Raw genomic sequence first — 20,470 nt, forward strand, 5'->3', positions numbered from 1 at the left:
ATATATATATAGAGAGAGAGAGAGAGAGAGAGAGAGAGAGAGAGGTCTCCTGTGAAACTGAATGATGCACATCTTCTTATGTTGCACATCTTCTTATGTTGAACATCTCATAACCAAGAACCCATGTCAAGCAGCTTACCATCTGTTTTCTTCTAGGAGTTTTAGGGTTTCAGGTTTTATCTTCAAGTCTTTAATCCATTTGGAGTTAATTTTTGTGGAAGGTGTAAGATAGGGGGCCAGAGTCATTCTTTTTCATGTGGCTGCCCAGCTTTCCCAGCACCATTTGTTGAAGAGACTGTCTTTTCCCCATTGTATATTTTTAGATCTTTTGTCATAAATTAATTGACCATATATGCATAGGTTTATTTCTGGGCTCTTTATTCTGTTCCATTAATCTACGTGTCTGTTTTTATGCAATACCATACTGTTTTAATTACTATAGGTTTGTAATATAATTTGGAATCAAGAAGTATGATGCCTCCAGCTTCATTCTTCTTTCTCAATATTGCTTCGGCTATTTGGGGTCTTTTATGGGTCTGTGCAGATTTTAGAATTGTTCTATTTCTGTGAAAAATACCATTGGAATTTTGATAGGGATTGCATTGAATCTGTACATTGCTTTGGAGAGTATGGACTTTTTAATAACATGAATTCTTCCAATCAATAAACATAAAATATCTTTCCACTTATTTGTGTTTTCTTCAATTTCTTTCATTAATGTCTTCTTTTAAACATATAGATCTTTCACCTCCTTGGTTAAGTCTGTGTCTAGGTATTTTATTCTTTTTGATACAATTGTAATGAGCATGTTTTCTTAATTCTCTTTCTGATAGTTTGGTATTAGTGTAAAGAAAGGCGACAGGTTTTTGCATATTGATTTTGTATTCTGCAGCTTTACTGAATCATTGATTAGTTCTAATAGCTTTTGATGGAATCTTTAGGGTTTTCTATATATAATAGTATGTCATCCGCAAATAGTGGCAATTTACTTCTTCCTTTCCAATATGGATGACTTTTATTTCTTTTTCTTGCCTAATTGCTGTGGCTAAGAATTCCAGTACTGTGTTGAATAAAAGTGGTGAGAGTAGACATCTTTGTCTTGTTCCTGATCTTAGAGGAAAAGCTTTTGGCTTCTCACCATTGAGTATGATGTTAGCTGTGGGCTTGTCATATATGACCTTTATTATGTTGAGGTATGTTCCCTCTATACCTACTTTGCTGAGAGTTTTTATCATAAATGGGTGTTGAATTTTGTCAAAGCATTTTCTGCATCTATTGAGATGATCATATAATTTTTATCTTTCGTTTGGTTAAAATGGTGTATCATGTTGATTGATTTAGGGGTGTTGAGCCATCCTTGCATCCCTGGAATAAATCCCACTTGATCATGATGTATGATCCTTTTAATGTATGGTTGAGTTAGGTTTGCTAACATTTTGTTTTGGATTTTTGCATCTGTGTTCATCAGGGATATTGGCCTGTCATTTCCTTTCCTGGTGGCATCCTCGTCTGGTTTCATATCAGGATGATGCTTGCCTGGTAAAATGAGTTTGGACGTGTTCCCTCCTATTCTAACCTTTGGAAGAGTTTGACGAGGATTTGTATTAATTCTTCTCTGAACGTTTGGTAGAATTCACCAATGAAGCCAGCTGGTCCTGGACTTTTGTTTGCTGGGAAGTTTTTATTTACTGATTAACTTCCCTTGCTAGTAAGATTTTCTACTTCTTCATGATTCACCTTTTGTAGGTTGTATGTTTCCAGGAATTTATCCATTTCTTCTAGGTTGTCCAATTTGGCATATAATTGGTCATAGTAATCTCTTATGACACCTTGTATTTCTATGGTATCAGCTGTAATGTCTCTTTTATTTCTGATTTTATTTATTTGAGTGCTCTATCTTTCCTCTTGGTGGGACTAGCTAAAGGTTTGTCAATTTAGTTTATCTTTTCAGAGAACCAGCTCTTAGTTTCGTCGACCTTTTCTATTGTCTTTTTAGACTCTATTTCATTGATTTCTACTCTTTGTTATTTCCTTCCTTCTACTAACTTTGGGTGGCTGCATTTTAATATTCAGCTCAGAGTGGGGGAGAGGAGGGTTTTAATGGAACACCATCCTGACATGTGCACTAGGCTAAGGGAGGGTGAGGGGTTTCCGAAGGTAATTGAAAGGTTTCTTAATTGGAGTATCTTCTTACGCTGCTTTCTGTTGGTATAGCTCACATCTGTGTGGTCCACAGGCCATGGAGTGTTCCTGGCAAGTCATATTTCTGTTGCCATTTAAAAACTTTTTCCTTCCCCCTAAAGGCAGGTCTCACAAAAAGAAAAGATGCCTCCATTGTGGTTAATAAGGAGGGAGACTCCAAAGGTAGTTTGGGTCATCTGAGTTAGGAGTTTGGCTGCTATACATTTGACTAGCTCTGCATCTCTCCACTGTCACACGCCTGCCATCATTAGTCTTGGTAGTGATGGGCTCTTTAAATTATCATTACTTTAGCTCTGTAGCTGTTATATTCTATACATTTCATATACTAATAAATGCGATTTCATGAATGAAAAGGCAAAAATCGCTTCTGGACGTTCTGGATACAAACAGATTTCAAGGAGCCTGTGCTGGCTCTTGGCAGCTGTGCCATGTTCGACCTGATGGAAGGTTGGTTCCTTAGACTGGGTTTGTCTCTGGCCGCAGAAATACATCCTTTCGGAATGATGCAGTCGTGTCCTGTCAACTTTAGAGGGAACATGATCGCCCTCTAAAGTAGCAATTTTGTATTTGGCTTTGCGAAACAGAACTTTCTTTGAAAACGTTAAACCTTACCTTGGAAAACACTGCAGTGGGATTGAAGCATCACCAGTGAATCAAAAACAACTGCAAAGTGCTTTTTTTTTACTTGTTTGGTGGTGGATCTGAAGCAACATGCCAAGCAGCGCCGGGCGGTGATGGCGTCTCTGTGGCTCGAAGGTGTGGACGGTGTGGAGGAAGGATCCGGCACTGCGGGGTCAAAGCTGGGCTAGGGTCCTTCTCCTACCACTTACTACTCCTGTAAACCTGGGCTGGTCCTGTAATCGCCTTGGCCTTATTTTTATCATCTGTAATATATGGGCTTTGCTGACTTTCCATCGAGTTAATTAGATGACTTGTATCAAACACCCAGCACATTCCAATCTATTAAAAATTTCCATAAAGTGCCTGAAAAGTGTTGTCATAATACATATCATAAGGCATCGTGAGATGGCAGAAGAAATTTGTCCACATGATTTTATTGAGAACAGAGACAGATTCAAGTTATCTGTTACTTAAATGTCTACAAATAGGGACAAGAGGCTTGGGTCAGGCTAAGGGTCCACCCAGTCTGTACCTTAACAGAACCTATCCCGCTGACTTAGTCCCACGGTCACGGTGAAGGCCAGCTCCCTGAGCACTGTCTAACTGTGTCAGACCACAGTCAGCTCTGTCTGTCTGTGACCCCCTCCTTGGCACTCGGGTTTCTGGAGCTGGGGGCTTGGGCTAAAAGCCCAGGACTGATGTGAGGGTCATGGGTGAAGAGAACAAACTTAAGGGAAGACACAGCTCATCCAGGTGAAGAGGCCAAGAAGAGGCCAGAGACTCCAGAAACCACCGGAAATTGCCAATTCTCTTGTACAGAGGTAAACTCTGGGGGTAATTCTGAGAGCTGACAGGACACACAAGGACACAGAGGGGACAATTATCCAGAATTTACCCAGGGGAAAGAGAGTGAACCTCAAAGACTCTTCTTGCCAGAGTTAAGCAGGAACTGGGAGAACATATTAATAAGTGATTGACGGTGATTGGTGGGTGGCGTGACATCCGGGGCACACACACTGGCCAGGGCTCGCTCATGCCCGCTCAGCTGACCCTCAGGATGAGTGACTCCCAGGTAAGTTCTGTGAGACACCGAAACAGCAGGGGCATTTGGTTAAAGATCTTATGCTTTGCCTATTGAGGTGGGAAAATGACCTGAGAAAAATTTTCTGGCCAAACACGAATTAGCCAGAAATAATAATGAAATTATATCATGCCTACAGCAAGAAAAAGAATCCTTTTGCAACTTTAGCATAGTAAAATAAATAAAAAAGTAAGCCAGTACGCCTTATACAGCATTTTGCTAATGGCCTAAGAGGGAAAGTCAGTTCAGAAATGCGAGGACGGCTGGAGTAGTGGGTCATTAGTTTCTCTTTATCATAAGGTTCATCAGTGACAAAAATTTAAATTCTGAATCGATCACCCACAATTTAGAATGGGCCCTTACCTTCACATTTCCAAGAGAAGGGAACTTCTTCAACAGGCTTGTCTGTCCTGTAGGGACTGTTTGGAAAACATTGAGCTGATTATTTCCTGTCTTAATTTTGAACTAAGTGAATGTATTCTTTCTAACACTGCACCCATCTGGTATCCATGCCAGTAATAACTTTCCTGGAGACGTAAGAATGACAGACAGACATAACTATTTCCCAGTGTTTTTAATAAATGTATTATTTTTCTCCGTAAAAATGGAAACTGCTTGTCTCCCAACTCTACTTCCAGCTTCTCTCAGAAACTAGCACTTGGCATCCAGGACTCTGTGAGCACCTCTGGCCTGAACCGACAGTCTTTGGATCTTTGGACGATACATTTCATTTATGTTTCTGGACTCCCTGAGGTTTTGTTGTTAATACGTGAGAGATGTGTTGAACTTCTTGAATAAAAACCTAGAGAGCCACGGGGGTTTCTTTTGCCCCCTCCCCTGCTTCTCCCTACCTCAAAGGAGGTGCAGTAGAAAAGCCAGAATGGCAAGTTTTGGCATCTGGGGTCTGGTCCTGCCTTTGTCGCTCATGTGCTCTGGCTAAGACATTTGCCCTCCTTTGCTTTGTTCTTCATCTTGAAGTTGTGAGGGTGAATGAATGAACATGCTTTCAATCTTCTGACTTCTATAGAAAAGTGCACAATAGCAAATAAGTATTTCAGCTATCGGCTTGTAGTTCTCTCAATAAAGCAGAAAAAGGAAAAACAAAATTTTTAGCAGCGAATGCTTTGAAAGGTTTCATATGCAAATTTTCCTCTTTGGATGATCTTAGAATTAGCGGTATGCAGTATTTCCTTTGTATTTTTACCTCGATTTTTGATTAACGTTTCCTGCCAGTATTCCTCGGTTACTTCGCCATCTACAGCTGCTCTGCTCACCTGTTTCTCAGACCCAAGAGCAGTCCCAGTTTTATTATAATTTCCTTCTCAAGCCAGGAGGAATGTGTTTAAGTACTTAATAGATTTTCTGGGCTCTGGAATTTGAAGGAGAATTCACAGAGCAGCCCTCTTTCAAGAGGAGATACTTTTCTTCCCCATCTTTCCATGGCTCTATGTGTGTCGCTTTCCTCCTGCAAATACCAAGATCTCTACCTCCCTCCCCCGTGTGGGACCCAGTGGTTGGAACAGCCCCGCCTTTGTCTCAACAGCCAGGCCCCAAATCTGCTGATACAGCCCTGTCCACCCCCCAACTCATTGCCAAAGCTTCGGATTAAACATGGGGTTAAAAAATCCGATTTGGATTTTCTGTTTTGTTCTTTTTCTCAGTGCCCCTGACAAGTCAATCGAAGCATTGTTCTTGAAAATCTTCACTCCTTTGGTTTTCTGTGGGAGCTAGTATTAGGGCTCTTTCCTGTAAAGCTGTAAGCCAAGGAGAAACTATTTCAGCAATGTTGCCTGCAATGGATACTGTCCAGAGTGCAGAATTCTCTTGGTTTCCCACCAGTCTCCACCGACGAGTCTGCAACCTCTACACCCCCTGTGCTTGCTTCAGAAACACCTGAAACGCTTTCAAAGCAGCCACGTTCCCGCCAGCCACACTTGCCCCAGGTCACTGCTACGTGAACGTCAGACCCAAGATCTCCAGGTCCCCTAAAAGCCCCCGAGTGGATTCACCTGCAGAAAAATGCTGTAGGTGCGCCACGCTCCTTGAACCTTTTGGGTGGTGTTTCGTGTTGTGCTGACAGCTGCCCTTACTGGAGAGCCAGCTAATCAATCAACAAATTTGAGGGGCGACAATCTGGGCTGGACGAGGTAGCATTAGAGCCCAGAGTTCCAGGAGACCCAAGGATGGCTGGGGACTGACCTAGGCTTCGAGTTAACTCTGTGGGATGCACCGGCCACTAGAGCCGTTCTTGCGCGGACCGGGTCAGGGCCCTGGGATGGGAGGAGGGCGATGCGCATCTTGTGGTCGTGCCGGGGGCCCTCCCAGGGTGCGCGCGCGTTGGCGTGGGCACGCGTGTGCGTGTCCGCGTGTGTGCATTTGTGTGCGTGTGTACACGCGTGTGCGTGTGTGTGCGCGCGTCTGCGCGCGTTCAGGGAAGGAGGCAGGCGCACGCAGCACCCGCGGGATACAGCACAGCCCTGGGGGCCCCCTCTCCATCTCCTGCTGCCGCAGACCCGCGCCGGGGCGGCCCCTCGGCAGAGCGGGCGTCCGAGCCCAGCGAGCGGGGCGCGGCGGCGGGCGCGGGGGGTGGGGCTGGGGGGCGGGAGGGAGGGAGGAGGGTGGGCGGGCGGGAGGAGGATCCGGGAAGCTCGGCAGTTATTTGACAGGAGCCAGGGAAGCCGCAGAGGACGCGGAGGACCGCCGGGTGCCGGGAGGGCAGCTGGTTGAGTCCGGGCCTCCCGGAGCGCTGGGGAAGAGGACCCCGAGCAGCCCCTCCGCCGGCTCCCCGGCCGCCGTGCCAGCGCGCAGGGCGCGGCCGCTGTTCCGAGCGCCGCCCTCGCCCTCCGGGGCCGAGAGCCCCGCCGGCCCCGCGCCCGGTCACCATGCTGCTCCCCCGGCTCTGCTGGCTGCCGCTGCTCGCGGGGCTGCTCCCGCAGGCGCCCGCGCAGAAGTTCTCGGCGCTCACGGTGAGTCCCAGCCCGCGGGGACCTGGCGGTGGCGCCGTGCCGCCTCCTGCCCGGGTCCGGCGGGGTCCCCGCGGTCCCCTGAGGCCTAAGCGCCCAGGCATGGGGAGCAGGTGACCCTCGGGGAGGGGAGGTGGCGCCTCCTTCCGCCGGCGCGGCCGAAACAGGTGGGGCCTGGGCGGTTCGGCGGCGTGCGCGCGCGGGGCTGCTGGGGTCCCCCCGGCACGGGTGACAGGCCGGGGGTGCGATCGGGGGTCCCGTGCCGCCCCAGCCACGGCGGGTGGGCAGGGCATCGCGCGTAAACCAGGTCTCGGGACGAGGGCGCCGCCCGGCGGATTGTCCGAGGGCGTCCCCGGCGGGGCCTCGGCGCCCACCCGGCCCGGTGTGTCCCGGGCTCGGCTCTCGGCGCGCGGCCGCGCGGACCGCGTGGCGCTTGCCTGCCAAGGGGGCCCTGCTCGTGGGCCCCGCAAGTTTCGCCTGACCCTCCCGGAGACCCTCCCTACGTGAACTTGGAGGAAGCAGATGACACAACAAGTGAACATTGTCTTCCTTCCTGCTTAGAGCAGGCAGAAATTGGGGGCCCCCGGGGGCTCCGCGTCCTGCGCTCCCCGGCCCCGGGGCCCCGCGCCGGGTGTACCGAGCGCCAGGGTCACCGCGCCGACCGCGGCGGCTTTTGCTTTCTTAGCTGCGACTTCTCGGCGGGGCCCGGCCGCCCGGCGCGCAGTGCCAAGCGCGGAGCTCCGCGCAGGGGCCGAGCCAAGCCGCCGGCCGCCGGCTGGTCCCTGGTGTCCCAGCCCCCGGCTCGGGCAGACCTCGTGGGCTTGCAGTGTTTGCAAACCCATAATTAATGCAATCTGCAGAAACGAAAACATTCCACTTAAATGTGTTTTTGAACAAGTGCTTGAGAAAACACGAAGGGAGAGAGAACACCTCTGGTGGGGAGATGCTTTTAAGTGGCCGGGGACTCGTCCTGAAGGCGTTTATTGTATCGAAAATACCGACGGGTGAGATGGGCTGCAACCGGGTTCTGCTTTTCAGCCAAGCTCAAGCAGCCCCCGAGCCTCCTTTTCATTTTTTTTTTTCTTTCCTTTCGAGCAGTACCAGGAGGGAGTTAGTGAGTTCACGGTTCATACCTAAAATTCTTCTGGGGTCCCTGCCTTGTGTCTCACAAATGACTTGTAGATTAGAAACTGCTAACTGGAGCTTGAAGGAGGTTTTCACACGCTCAGCTTTCCCTGTAGAGCCTTTATCTCCGCAGAGGGGCGGTGGAGCAAGCCTTGCTCTATGTATCCGTGTGTCTATCCATCTATATACACACAGGCGCATAGACGCCCTCCCCCGCCATAGCGCATGCAAGGCCGCAGATAAACAGACCAAGTCTCAAAATGAGACCCCACGTTTCTTCCAGAGATGAAGCAGCAGGTTGTCCACGGTGGCCACAGATTTCCTGACCAGAGTACATGTCATCTGGGTGCTCCCCTGAGGGAACCTCCTGGGTTGGAAAAGCAGAATAGGGCGTTAGTTATTGGAATAACTGAAATCTCTATAGGTTTTCTTCTCTTTTCTCCCCTCCACTCTTCTTAGTTAAGCATTTACTTTAAGCCCCTCGTCCTTAGCCTTCCCAAGGCTGCCCAGTCTCAGGAGTTCCCGGGTGGCAGTGATGCCAGCTACAGGTGGGATTCTTGTGCAGAAATGGTACATATGTGGCCCCCTTTGACTGTACTTCCTGAGGAAACCTTTTGCCTTAAAACTGCTTTTGCAGATAAAGCGCTGTGCTGCTTTTGCGCCCAGGAGAAAAGCTAAAGCCACAACATATTTTGGCAAACAACCCCCCCCCCCCATATCTAAGACATCAAGAAGTTTTGCTGATGGGCCGTGAGGGAATGTCGGAGGTGCTGGATTTTCTGTGGTGCTCATCTCTTTTCAGATCGTTTCCCAGTATTTGGGGATCTCTTGTTTCCAGAGCAGTGGCTTTCTCTCTGCAAGATTTACATCTGATCTTTAATAAATCAGAGAGACAGTGCCCGTCCCTGGGAGACTGGGAGTGACCACTAGAAGTCGTCTGGATGTGTGACCCGAGGCGAGTTACTTAGCTTTCTTAATTTTCAGTGTTCCTATCTGTAAAGTGCGGATGAAGCAATACCCTGTGTTTAGCGCGTTGCCGGGATTAAAGGTAAGGCGTTTGTGCACGTACCCGGCATGTGTCTGCTCTGTAATACACCTTATTCCCGACGGCAGCCATGCCGTTGGGCCCGATGCCATAGTTTTCACAGGTGTCTGTGTCATTCAGGTGTGGGGACACTGGCCTCATGGTGGTTCTGTCTGTCAGGGATGTGTGTGTGGAGCACAGGGCTTTGCTCTGGGTGAGTATGAGCTTTACTGAGGTGGATGGTGTCCGCGTGGACGGGCAAGTGAGAAAACTCGCCCGTCTGCCCCTTTCTGTACCACCCTTTCTTCTCTCGTAGAGACAGGAAGAGGCGCTGCCTCTGGGGGTTAGAAGCTTGTTGCTGGCTTCCCTGGATGACGCCTTTGTTTTCTTCTCCCTATAGTGAAAGGTCTTAGTTTGGGGGACAGTGTTGCCAGATGTGTCAGTGGGTTTGATCACCTCTGCTACTTGCTGTTTAAGACTAAGAGAATCTGCTTTGCTTGATAATTGTCTTTTTTTCCCCACCAAAGTTATTCTTCAGAGATGGCACCTTTGTGTGTTTTCCTAGGACTTTCTGAGGGTTTGCATAATCGCCTGGTCATCCGTGAGCCCCGTGTTGTTTCCAATCAGCAGACGGTGCTGTGAAGTGTATCGACCCTTCCCGAATCTTGGTCCCCCTCTATTTCTTCCTTCTTCTCCTAAGGCCGGATCATGTCCATTTTTTCATGAGAATGGTTGACTTTTTAAAAAATTTCTGCTCATGGCCGAGACTAGGGAACACCTGCCAGTGTAAGTGGTCTGGCTACACATCATTCTATTCCTCAAAGGTGATCGCATCACAGGGGCGGTTATGCGGACTTTGACAGACAGCCAGTAAACCCGGCCCTGGGTGTTTCCTTCCGGGGGGCAAGTGGATTGATTTTAGAGCTGCCTGAGGGGAACTCTGCCCACACTGAGAACGCAGAGGCCAACGGCCCCCCTTCTCATGTGGCTTCTGGCCACCCGTGACGATGCTCCCCCGGTTCCTGTCCACCACTGAGCTTTCTTTGCTCCCAGGGCACTTTGTGTGTGTTTTCTCGTTGATCTCCCAGCAGCCTAACCAGCAAGGCTCCGCCGTATCCATGTTCCAGAGGCCCTGTTGGAGCCCCGGACACTGCCCTGATCCAGATGCTTAGAAATTCAACCCGAGGTTGTTTCTCTTCCCTAGGCAGGGTGGAGGGCTTCCCTGCACTGTTGGCGGCTGGGTCTCCTGGGAGAATGGTCCAGCTCGACCCTGCCGCTTCCCTCCCAGCCTGGCTGGCCTCCAGCACACGGCGAGGGCAAAGGACTTGTCGGTCGGGGAGACGTGCACCGACAGAGTTGAAGTGGCTGTTTTCCACCTCTGCGTGTATCTGTTTGCTTTGAAAGAGAAGGAAGGAGTTGGGAAGGCAGGATTTGCTCACATATACATGTGACAGTGTGTCATTATTGGCACAAGAGGGTCTAATGTTGATGCTGCTGGGATGTTGGCGTGCCCCTCCAGCTCCAGGGCGACTGTGGACCCTCCTGCTAGATGCTGTTCTCGCTCACTGCCCAGGCTCCCAGGGAATGATTACGGTTTCTTTCTTCTCCCACTGCAAATGCGCTGAGTACATTTGCCGCTCTGGGAAGGCTGCGTTTCATTCAGCAGAAGACGGACCACGGAGGTGGTTAAGGAAAAGGAAACTGAACATCACCAACATTTTCCAGCCTAGAAGCCCATTTACGTGGCGACTGCAAACCCAAACATCTGGAGGAGTAACTTGAATTTTGATTTGAAATCAAGACCATAAGTAAAGGTATAAGCAACTTCAGGCTATAACACGATTGTGCAGTAAATGGGCGTTGATCTAACCAACACAGGGCGCAACGGTTCAGAACAGAGCAGACTTCTCAGTAATTCTATATCAAAATAAGCCTTCCTGAGAGTCTAGGAATTTAGAATGCGGCTGTTATTAAGATTGGCGGTGGAACACTGGCGTAGAGGGCAAGGGTAACGGTTCATATTTTTGAATTAAAAGGTACACTGCTCCACACATACGAGTCATAGACTCAGACTGATGAACTTCCAGGTAGATTTTGGAATTGGAGAAGAAAAATGAAGAGATAATTTTCTGAGTTCATTTATAGGAAACTAGAACTGTCACCTTTATGTTTCCCCAGTTGATGGTGTTGGTCGTGGCACAAGATCCCCCTATTAATACTTGTACATCTCTAGAGCTTAAGTAACACTTAATATATTGAATATTTAACTGAAGCCCCAGAGAGGAAAGGTTTCAGAAAATGAAATCTTAGTTTCATACGGGCTAAGAAGAAGTTATTCTAAAAGTGATAATCACAGGCATTCTTATGTGGTTCTGTAGTCCCAGGCTGAAGACCAAAGAGCAAGGATTTGTAATAAGAGACAAATAAATAGAGGCCAGTGAAATAGTCCCTCACATTTATATTGTCGTGATTGAGAAACAAGAAATTATAACCGGAAACTTGTACTAGCTGTCCAGAGTTCATCAGAATTTTCAGCATGGAGGCCCTCTCGGAATGTCTAGTAACGCTGTAATTATATCCAGGTTTGTGTTACGTATGGCATGATGTGGGATATTAACCAATTAAACTGGCAGTTAAGGGAAGGTGCAACGTCAGTACAGTAAGTGAACTTTTTCTTCCTTCAACACATATCTTCCCTCTTTTTACTTTCTTCTTTTTCCTGGTCATCTTTTTTCTTTATCTTTTAGGCCTCTGCCCAAATTACAATGAACTCCCTTTGCTTCTCCTATGACCATTAACGTTACTGTTTCTTTTTTAGCACTAACTGAGATCCGTAAGAGGTTTTCTAGTTTCTTCCCCTCATACTCTTTCCCCTAAAAGCATCTGTAGGCCCCCTCTACCGCGCTCTGGCCTGGTGGCTGTGGGTAGGCCACTGCAGTCACTTTATCCCCAGCATTGTGTTGCCGGCCCTGTCCATCAGTAAGCCCACGCCGATGGCAGATTTTTAAAATGTTTTTGTTGGAGGGTAAGCCAACTCTTAGCATTTGAGGTTGCGGGCAAAGAGTCTTCCAATAATAGTGAAGTCCCAGAAAGCATGACGAGTTTAGATGCACACGGTCGTCTGTGTGTGTTTGATCCCTGGTCCAGAACACTTTAGGATGCACGGCAGAATCTATTAGGCCCGTTTCATTTGGGATGTTCTCACATCTGTTGGGTTTTAGTCACTGCTGAAAGAACAAGTTCATCACTTTGTTAGCCCCCAAATGCTCTAGTCTATAGGTGGATCTTGCCCAATGTGGGTTGTTTTGTGTATTTATCTTTGACTCTGTTCCGTATAATCAAGGCTCCAGGAGCAAATGGGTCCAGCCTACCTATGAGATGACAGCATGGCAGACATGAGATTTCCTTCCTGGGATTAAGAAAATCTGTCTCATTTCCCGTGGCTTTGCCTGCCCTGGTCAGGTCTATCCCATACCAGTCCCCAGCGGACTGAAAAAGACAGACCCTTCCCTAGCCCAGGCCATGGTGGCTCGTGAGGTGGGGCCTCGGGGCCTCGGAAGAAGGTGGCACTGGCTCTTGTCTGATCCAGACGTGAGTGCTGACTGCTGGGCAGTGGACGCCTTACTCCTGCCAGGGAGCCACATTTCTCCGTTTCAATGAAAAGTGCATAAGAAATGTCTTTTTATTACTCTGAGGAATGATGAAAAAGTACATTGCCCAGTGGGAAGACTGTTGATTTTAATTTCTTAGGGCACCTTGTCCGTTGAGGACGGTGAGATTTGTGGTTGCCATGGTTACCTCTGGCGTGACTGACCAGTCTCATGACAACTCTGAGCGTGTTAGGTGTTGTCGCTCCAACGCGTTAACTCACGACTGAACCCTAGTGTTGAGGTTTTGACGTGTAATTGCTCTTTTCTCCCTTTCTTTGCTCATATCTAAGCGCTTCTGGGGCCCAACTTCATCTTCAGAAGAACCTAGCGTAGACTTGACTTTTCCTCCCTGGATCTGGTTAACTGTTTCTGGTTACTCACATAACTAACTCACGCACAGGTTCATCTCTCTTCACATGAACTCCATCCACATAATTGCACTTTCCTTGCGCTACGATAATTTTTCTTATAACGTTGAGAAGAAGAGGCAAATGCAAAGACACATCACAGAGCCGCTCTGGGTCACTTCCTCAGTTTCGGATGTCACTGTGGGGTTGTTCCCTACATTACACATCAGATTCACATAAAGAGATGTCATAAGATACAGTCACGCCATTGATAAGAAACACTCTTAAGTATGGAGCAGAGAGTACAAAATAAAAATAAAATAATTCCGTTTATGCTTATCATTTTAAAAAACAATTCAAGAGATCTGAACGAAGGTATCTAGCAGAATTTAGCGCATTGTCTGTTTTCAGTTGTCTATCAATTCATTCCGCAGAGGACTTGGGTCTGTGTCATCAAGACTTAAAAAAAAAAAGTACATTTAAAATTAATTTAAAAACTTGACCTTTGAAAGACAGAAATGACTGTCCTGTGGTTTTGTGCTGGCTGCAGGCTTAAGACGGCCGAGTGAGTGGCATTTGGGAATTTCATGGCCAGTCTTGGGGTCAGGGTTCTGGGCAGCATGGCGCCTGGAGCCCCTCCTGTGACGCGACATCAGCTTTATACAGCAGGAGATACATGTGAAGGTTTCCCTCACTCCTTCTCAGAGATCAGCCACTTAAGTGTTTGCTGCCCCTGTCTTAAGGGACTGTCACCTTCTTCACAGGGAGGTGGCCGAGTCAGGGGCAGACAGACGGAGCTCAGTTCCCGTCATGTCCACCGCTGGTCAGGGCTCTGCTCTCAGGGCCAGGCCCGTCTGTGCCAGAGGGGCAGGAGCTGTCGGCCAGGCCACTGTGGCTGTTGCGTTGCACGTGCTTGTGTCAGAGGAGGAGGAGAGGAAGGTCCGTTTCTCCCGTGGCACCAAACTGACCGTGACATCAGGGCCCTCGCCAAGGAAAGTCTAGGCCAGGAAGACCTTTGTCCTTGGGAAACAGATACATGGAAAGTTTTAAACATTAAAAAGAGAGATAAGGAGAAATTCTGGTGCCCTGCACCAATGCCGTTGACTATGGAGTAAAATCTGTCATCAGGAGGGTTCTCCTTGGACCTGGGTACACTGGAGGACCTTGCTTTTAACACAGGCTGAGAATCACATAATCTTTAAAATTGTCGTCTGCTGATCAGTCGACAGTTCACGTCATCTGCTTTCCTTGGGCCAAGTATTTAGGTACTTAAGGAAGGTCACTAGGTCTTTGAAGCCCAGATGCCCTCCGTGCCTCTTCTGTATCTTCCTGTCCCGACCCTTTCCTCCCGGGCCCGGTTCCGTCTTCCCGTGTTGGAGGGGCTCGGAAAGTGAGGTGCGTTACGGACATCCGTGCCCACCTGCTCCCACTTCCCACCCTCCCTTCTAAGGCATCCCTGCAGGTTCCCCCTCTGCTTTCTGAACCAAGCTCCGCTCTGAGCTCCGGTTGGTCCACACCCTTTGACGAGCCCTCAGGACCAGACACGAGATCTCAACAGGGGAGCATAACCTTGCTTGATGACACTGGGGTGTGGTTGGCCCACTTGCCCAAGTCACTTTCTGAATCTGAGGTTCCGTTAAGCCAGTCCCCCCCCCACCCCCGCAGCACTGTTTCTTTGAATGTTTTGAACCCGTAAGTGGTGTATACGTTATTCCTGTTAAAACTAGATTTGCGTCCTGACCCCGTTACCAGGTTGGAACTAGCCCCTCAGGCTCTCGTAAATCTGCTAAGCACTCCTCCACCTTCCTGTAAATGGGTTGGCCTGGGGACATTGAGGGATGGGCTGGGACTCACTCCCAGGAGATGAGACCCAGGGCCTTTTGTCTCTGCTGCAACGATTCCCTGAACCAGGAAATATCCCCAGGGGATTTGGGTACGTGCTCCCGCCCCCCGGAAAGAATCGGTGACTTAAAAATCATCAAACACTAACTTGGACTCCCAAGTACGCGTCCTGTGACTCTTACTCAGGCCCGGTACGGACACTTTGTGAAGGAAGGTGTTGGACCCGCTGCGAGTACTCAGGCAGCGCTGGTCTCCACCCGTGTTGCACCGCGCAGGGCTGCCGTCTCCTGGGCACACCGACTTGCTCTCCCAGCACCGGCGTGAGAACATCCCGCACGCGGACCGAAACTTCAGTGTAACGCAGTAAACGGTCTTTACAGCCTGCACTTTTCTCTTGTAAAGTAGAGAGAGCCGGTTTCCGGTGCTGGTAACAGCCCTGCCAAGCCGCCTTGTTCCTTTCGTGGGTGCGTGTGTTTTAAATTTTTGCAAACACCTCAGGGCAAGGAAAGTGAGTAACAGCTCTGACCTGAACGTACACGTCGACTAAGCTTGTAGCTTTGCAGGATCCACACATGATGGGCTCGTGCTCATCAGGTCTTCATTCTTCAGAGGTTTATCTTTTGGAGGGAGTTGCCAAAGCGAGATCTTTCTTTTCACTCGGAGATATAATCCAGGTGGAGTCACGAATCCCTTTCTCTGCGCCCGTGGCATCTCTCCGCCGTTTACACCCGGCTTGAGACGCAGGTGCGGCTCCAGGGGAAGCGCCTCTTCGTACTGTTCCGTCGCCGGCCACACGAGGGCGCCCGATAGCAGCCTGCTCCGCCGGGGCGGGCGGGCAGGGGTCCGCGGGTGGGCTCGGGCTCCACCCCCCGCAAAGCTTCTGCCACTTGGCGACTTGGGTCGTCACCTAGTCTGGGTTCAGGCGCCACGTTCAACTTTCCAGTTTTAGAGGTTTGACTCATGATGCAGGGACACTAAATTAGGGAATTAACAACCAAGGGACGTTTTTATTTGAGGTTTCCAGCAACTTTCTTCGGAAGTCTGGGATATGCAGGTTAAATTCAGGGCGATTACTCAAATACCAGGTAAGAGTGCTGTGTACCCGAGGCAGGATTTTGGCTTTAATAAATGAAGCCAGGAAAGATGCCCCAGTGGGCTGTCTGCTGGGCCCGGCTGCCGGCAGATGCAGTTTCCTTTCTGCTGCAAGATCTGGTCACTTAGTGAATGGATTTTATTTAAAGCAGTGGCTTCCCTTACTTGCAGGCTAAATTAATATTGTATTTCAGCGTTCTTCGGGGGTGGACGTTCTTAGACATGTCCATTTTATGATGTATTTTAACCCGAAAGAACATTAACTGCAGAAAATCAACAGTCTGTGCTCAGGCTTTCAAAGCCTCTCTTCCAGCCGAGCCTTTTCCCAATAAAATCTGCAAACTCGCTTTGTTGGGGGAAGGCTCGGGGAGGTGCGCCCCGGCCCCGCTTCCCTCAGACACTTTCTTACCGACCTCTGGCCAGAAACCATTTACATTTCTTTGCATCCAAAGATCTGAAGGCGGTTTAAGAAGTCCTAATTGGCCCCATTCAAATTCTCACCAACGCTCCCTCCCCTTGCCTCCTTTCGGCCGCCGTTTTCTTCCCTTGTTCTTTTTTTACCTGAAGAGGACGGCCAGCCTCACTGCCTGCAGCCGTGGCTGCAGGTCGTACCGCAGACGTTGGGCGGAGGGGCCATGCCCGTGTTCTGAGGTCCCTTGGCAGCTGCGACCTCTTCAGAACCTGGCTTATTTCCAGGCTCAGCCCGGCCTCGCCGTGGTCCCCGTGTCTATGAGGGGGACTCGGGGAGCCGGCAGGTGATGCTGGGTCCCAGAGGCTTCCTGAGACTCCAGGGGGCCTGGGCGCCCGGCATCGCCCCACGCCCCGGACGCTCTGTCCTGTCCCTGCGTGTGGAATCCTCGGTGTGGGCGCACGTGCATTGTCGCCCGAGTGCTGAGGTCAGGAAGTGGGCTGTGGGCTTAGGCCTGGGGAGGGGCCCCCTCAGGCCTTTCTTCCTGGGGGCTGTTGCCACGTCAGCCCTGGTGCTCTTCTTATCCAACCCCCTAATTTAACACAAAAGGGCACAAGAATTTCATTGGCCAAGACATGGTAGAGAGTTAGTTAACCTCTGTGTCCCTCCTTCTCTGTGTGTCTCTGTCTCTCTCTGTCTCTCTCCAGCCCTCGGGCTTTCTGCAGTCTTGCGCCGTGTGCACGTGGTCACTCCCAGCCGGCCTCGCCCTTCGTCTGCGCTGTGACCCTGCCAGGCCGCCTCCTGCCCACACCAGGGAGCTCGGGTCTCCGGTCAGGGCAGGGAGGACAGACAGGCCCGAGGACTGGGGCTCAGTGAAGTGGAGGGTCTGAGAAAATATGTAAATTAACCCAGAACTTGACTCAAAACCAAATTCGAACTTTTTTAAAAAAAATTACAAATGGTGTTTTTTTTTTCACTTTTTCTCCTTTAATACTACTTTCTGGGTTTTCCAGTTTCACTGAGCGCTCAGAACAGCCCTCTGTACCTTTGCAGCAGTGAGATCCAAGCTCTTAGGACTCAGCATCCCTCCCTGTCTCTGAATTCCCAAGGTAGAGCAGGGGACGGGGGTTGGAGGTCTGCCAGTGGGGCACGTAACTGACTCATCCTTCAGCCCAGCGTTCCATCAGTTTGCTTTTGGGATTCCCTTAACACACATCCTGGGGAATGGAGGGGCTTTGATGGAGAAAAGGTAAGCAAGAGCACCGTGAAACGTGTAAGTAAAATCACCGAACGGCACTCGGGCTGTGTCTGGACGTGCGCGGAGGAGTGATGGACCTGACCTCTCAGCTGGGTGCCCGTCGCTGGCTAACAGGTCACCGTCCAGCGTCATGTGGCCTTTTGTCCAGCAGACACAGCAATGGACAAGGGTTGGGGCCAGTGTCCAGATGTCACTGTCAGAAATGTGGCCCAGAAGGTGGCTCTCAGCTGAGCCCTGAGGGCCTGGGAGGCAGCCAGGGGGGTGGGAGGGGGCTGGGAGCATCCTGTGCAGAGGACCACCCACCAGACGGGTGGGGGCCTCATTTGGGGCCCTGGAAGGATGCAGGGGGTGAGCGGAGCATGAAGGGCCCTGAGGAGGGCTGGGCAGCCAAGAGGAGCCTTCCCGGGTGTCAGAGCAGAGGTGCAGGCAGGCTCCTGGAGCAGCCCTGATGCTGGGCGGGGGCCAGGCTGGTGGTGCAGGTGTGATGCTGGGCGAGGAGGCCCTCGGCCTTTCCAGCTGTTCCGCTGACTCGTCTTCACTGCAAGGCCATGTTCTATCCTCCACCCACACCCTGCACGGGAACGGGGCAGCTGGCTTGGGGCTGGAATATGAGTTTTCCTTAAAATGTGAAAGAAGTACACGGCGAACTTTGTGACAGGCGGCAGTCTCCCCCCGAGGAGTGGCAGTGCCGGGAGCCTGTCAGCCCTGGAAGGTCCGACGGGCGTCCCACCCAGCGGAGGGACCCAGGGCAGTGGCCGTGCTTCCTCCCGGTGACGTCCTCCCTTGTGCTGACCTCCGTCGGGTTGGCCTCGTTCGAACTGGCAGCAAAGCCGTGCAGCCTGGTGCCAGATCAAGGTGAGATGGGAGAGAGAAGCCCCATCACCTTTTCAGGACAGTGCCTTGGAGTCTCGGGCGACAGGTGCAGTTGGTCAGAGGAAGGGTGAGGTTTCTTCTCCTGGGAGAAGAGCAGAGATTAGGTCCCCTGAGAGTGGTGGGAACGGCTGGGCCCTGGGGAGGAGCTGGCGAGAAGCAGAGGGGGCTTTAACAGCCCACGTGGTGACCAGGCAGGGAGCTCATCACGAGGTCAGGTTAACGAGCGCTGTCTTCACAGTTGTGCCTGCGAGATGTGCGCTCAGGGAAATAAAAGTGAAACTGAGGCAACAGGACTGGTAAGAAGACCCGGCCAGGGGCACGATTACGCACGTGAACGTAACGTGGCTACTTTTCCACGTCATGCTGGAATTGTTTCATCTGGGCAAACGGTACGAAATGCGGAAGAGTGGTGCCCCTCCTGGACGGCCTCGGTCTCCTGAGATTTCCCGTCACTCAGCCCCACTTGCGAGCTGTGGTAACCTGGGCTCTCCCGTGGGGTGTCGAGTGGGGTAGATGCTTAAACACTTTGAACCAAAGCATGCGAGGCTTCGGGTTAACTGCATCCCAGGAACCAAAACCTCAGAGCAGACTCAGCCACCGCGTGGCTGCCGCCTCCATGGGCTGTCTTTCAGGGAAGCCGCGTCCTGGGTGAGCCTGGAGGCCTGGGGACCATGACAGGCGGTGACAGTGGCCCTCCTGTGGGACTCGCTAAATGACAGTGATTCATTCCCTGTGTTTGCCTCTGAATTATGAAGTGACCCGGAGACACCGTTTGTAGAGATGCAGGATGCTGGATTCCAGTCTCACGTATGTGGTTGAAATCATCCTCTCACAGCATTGCGGTGGCTGAGGACACGTCTCCCAGCCGCCTCGGAGAGCCCTGCGGGATGGGGGGTGCGATGGCAGTCTGGCCTCTGCTCCCGGAGCCCGAATCCCCTCAGGGTCTTGCCGGGACTCCGTCTGGACAGTAGGCCCGTTGGAGGGAAGGCGCTGGCTCTTCCAGAAGCTTTGGTTTTCCAGAAGCTCTCTCCTTCTCTTCCCTTTAGTCTAAGAGGAGCATCCCTGATCTGTTTCGTCTCTCATTGTAGCTGTTCCTGGCTCCCTTGCCTCGGGTTTGCTGTCCTTCTCTGATAGACACTGTAGGTCCTGTCATGAGACACACTCGGATGTGGGATTTAGGACAACTCGGGCCTCTAGGACTTGTTTGGAAAAGACTGGAGGGACCTTGTGATGATGAGATCCTGCAGGTGTGTCCCAAAGACAAGGACGTCGCGGCTTTGGTGCAGGAGGACGCCTCGCTGCGGCCCCGTCTCTGGTCCTCAGAGGTGACTAGTGGTCACGGCAGGAGGACTTAGCCGGCCTCCCCAGGGGGCGGTGGTCTCACGGTGCCCACCCATCCTGGGGGTCTGGGGCTCTGGGGCCACCACTCTGGTTGTGATTCCTGGATTTGCGGATTCTGGAGGGATGGGTGAGCCACAGGCTCAGCCTCCAGTGCTGCAGGAGGCGGACTGTCCTTTTCTGTCACCACATGGGTGACCCAGGCTGCCCTGGTCACCTTGTCCCCCCTGGGGCTCTGGCAGAGAGTCCGGCTCCGGGGAGGGAAGCAAGGCCCCGGGCTGGACCAGAACCCCCAGGAGCCCTCCCCCCGCCTGGCTCTTCTCGGCGTGGAGGTGCCACGTGCCGTGCCTTCTGCTGCAGCCTCGCCTGACGCCTACAGCGAGCCTGCGTTTTGCGGGCCTTTGCTCTCTTCTGCCCCTCGCTCTCCACAAACACCAGCTCTTTCCCCAGGAGGCCTTCCTGACCCTGTGGTCGGTCAGGCCAACTCCACATGCAGGAGCAGAAAGCTAGGGGTCTTCAGTTGTATATTGTGTATACAATGTTGTATATTGTATGCATTCCCCATACACAATATACAACTGTGTATACAATGTTGTATATTGTATACATTCCCCAATATACAATATACAACTGTGTACACAGTGT

General features: G+C 50.9%; 1 protein-coding gene across 1 annotated transcript in view; it reads left to right on the forward strand.

Moving 5' to 3' along the window:
- Positions 1-6,786: 6,786 nt before the first annotated feature.
- SMOC2 (SPARC related modular calcium binding 2) overlaps positions 6,787-20,470 on the forward strand; it is a 154,894-nt gene continuing 141,210 nt past the window's right edge. The window contains exon 1 of the mRNA XM_029223864.1: positions 6,787-6,870. Within this exon, the coding sequence (XP_029079697.1) occupies positions 6,787-6,870 (84 nt within the window). The remainder of the gene's footprint in view (positions 6,871-20,470) is intronic.

This window comes from Monodon monoceros, unplaced genomic scaffold, assembly GCF_005190385.1.
Source record: "Monodon monoceros isolate NGI ecotype Baffin Bay Population unplaced genomic scaffold, NGI_Narwhal_1 Super_Scaffold_15, whole genome shotgun sequence".
Classification (NCBI taxonomy): Eukaryota; Metazoa; Chordata; class Mammalia; order Artiodactyla; family Monodontidae; genus Monodon; species Monodon monoceros.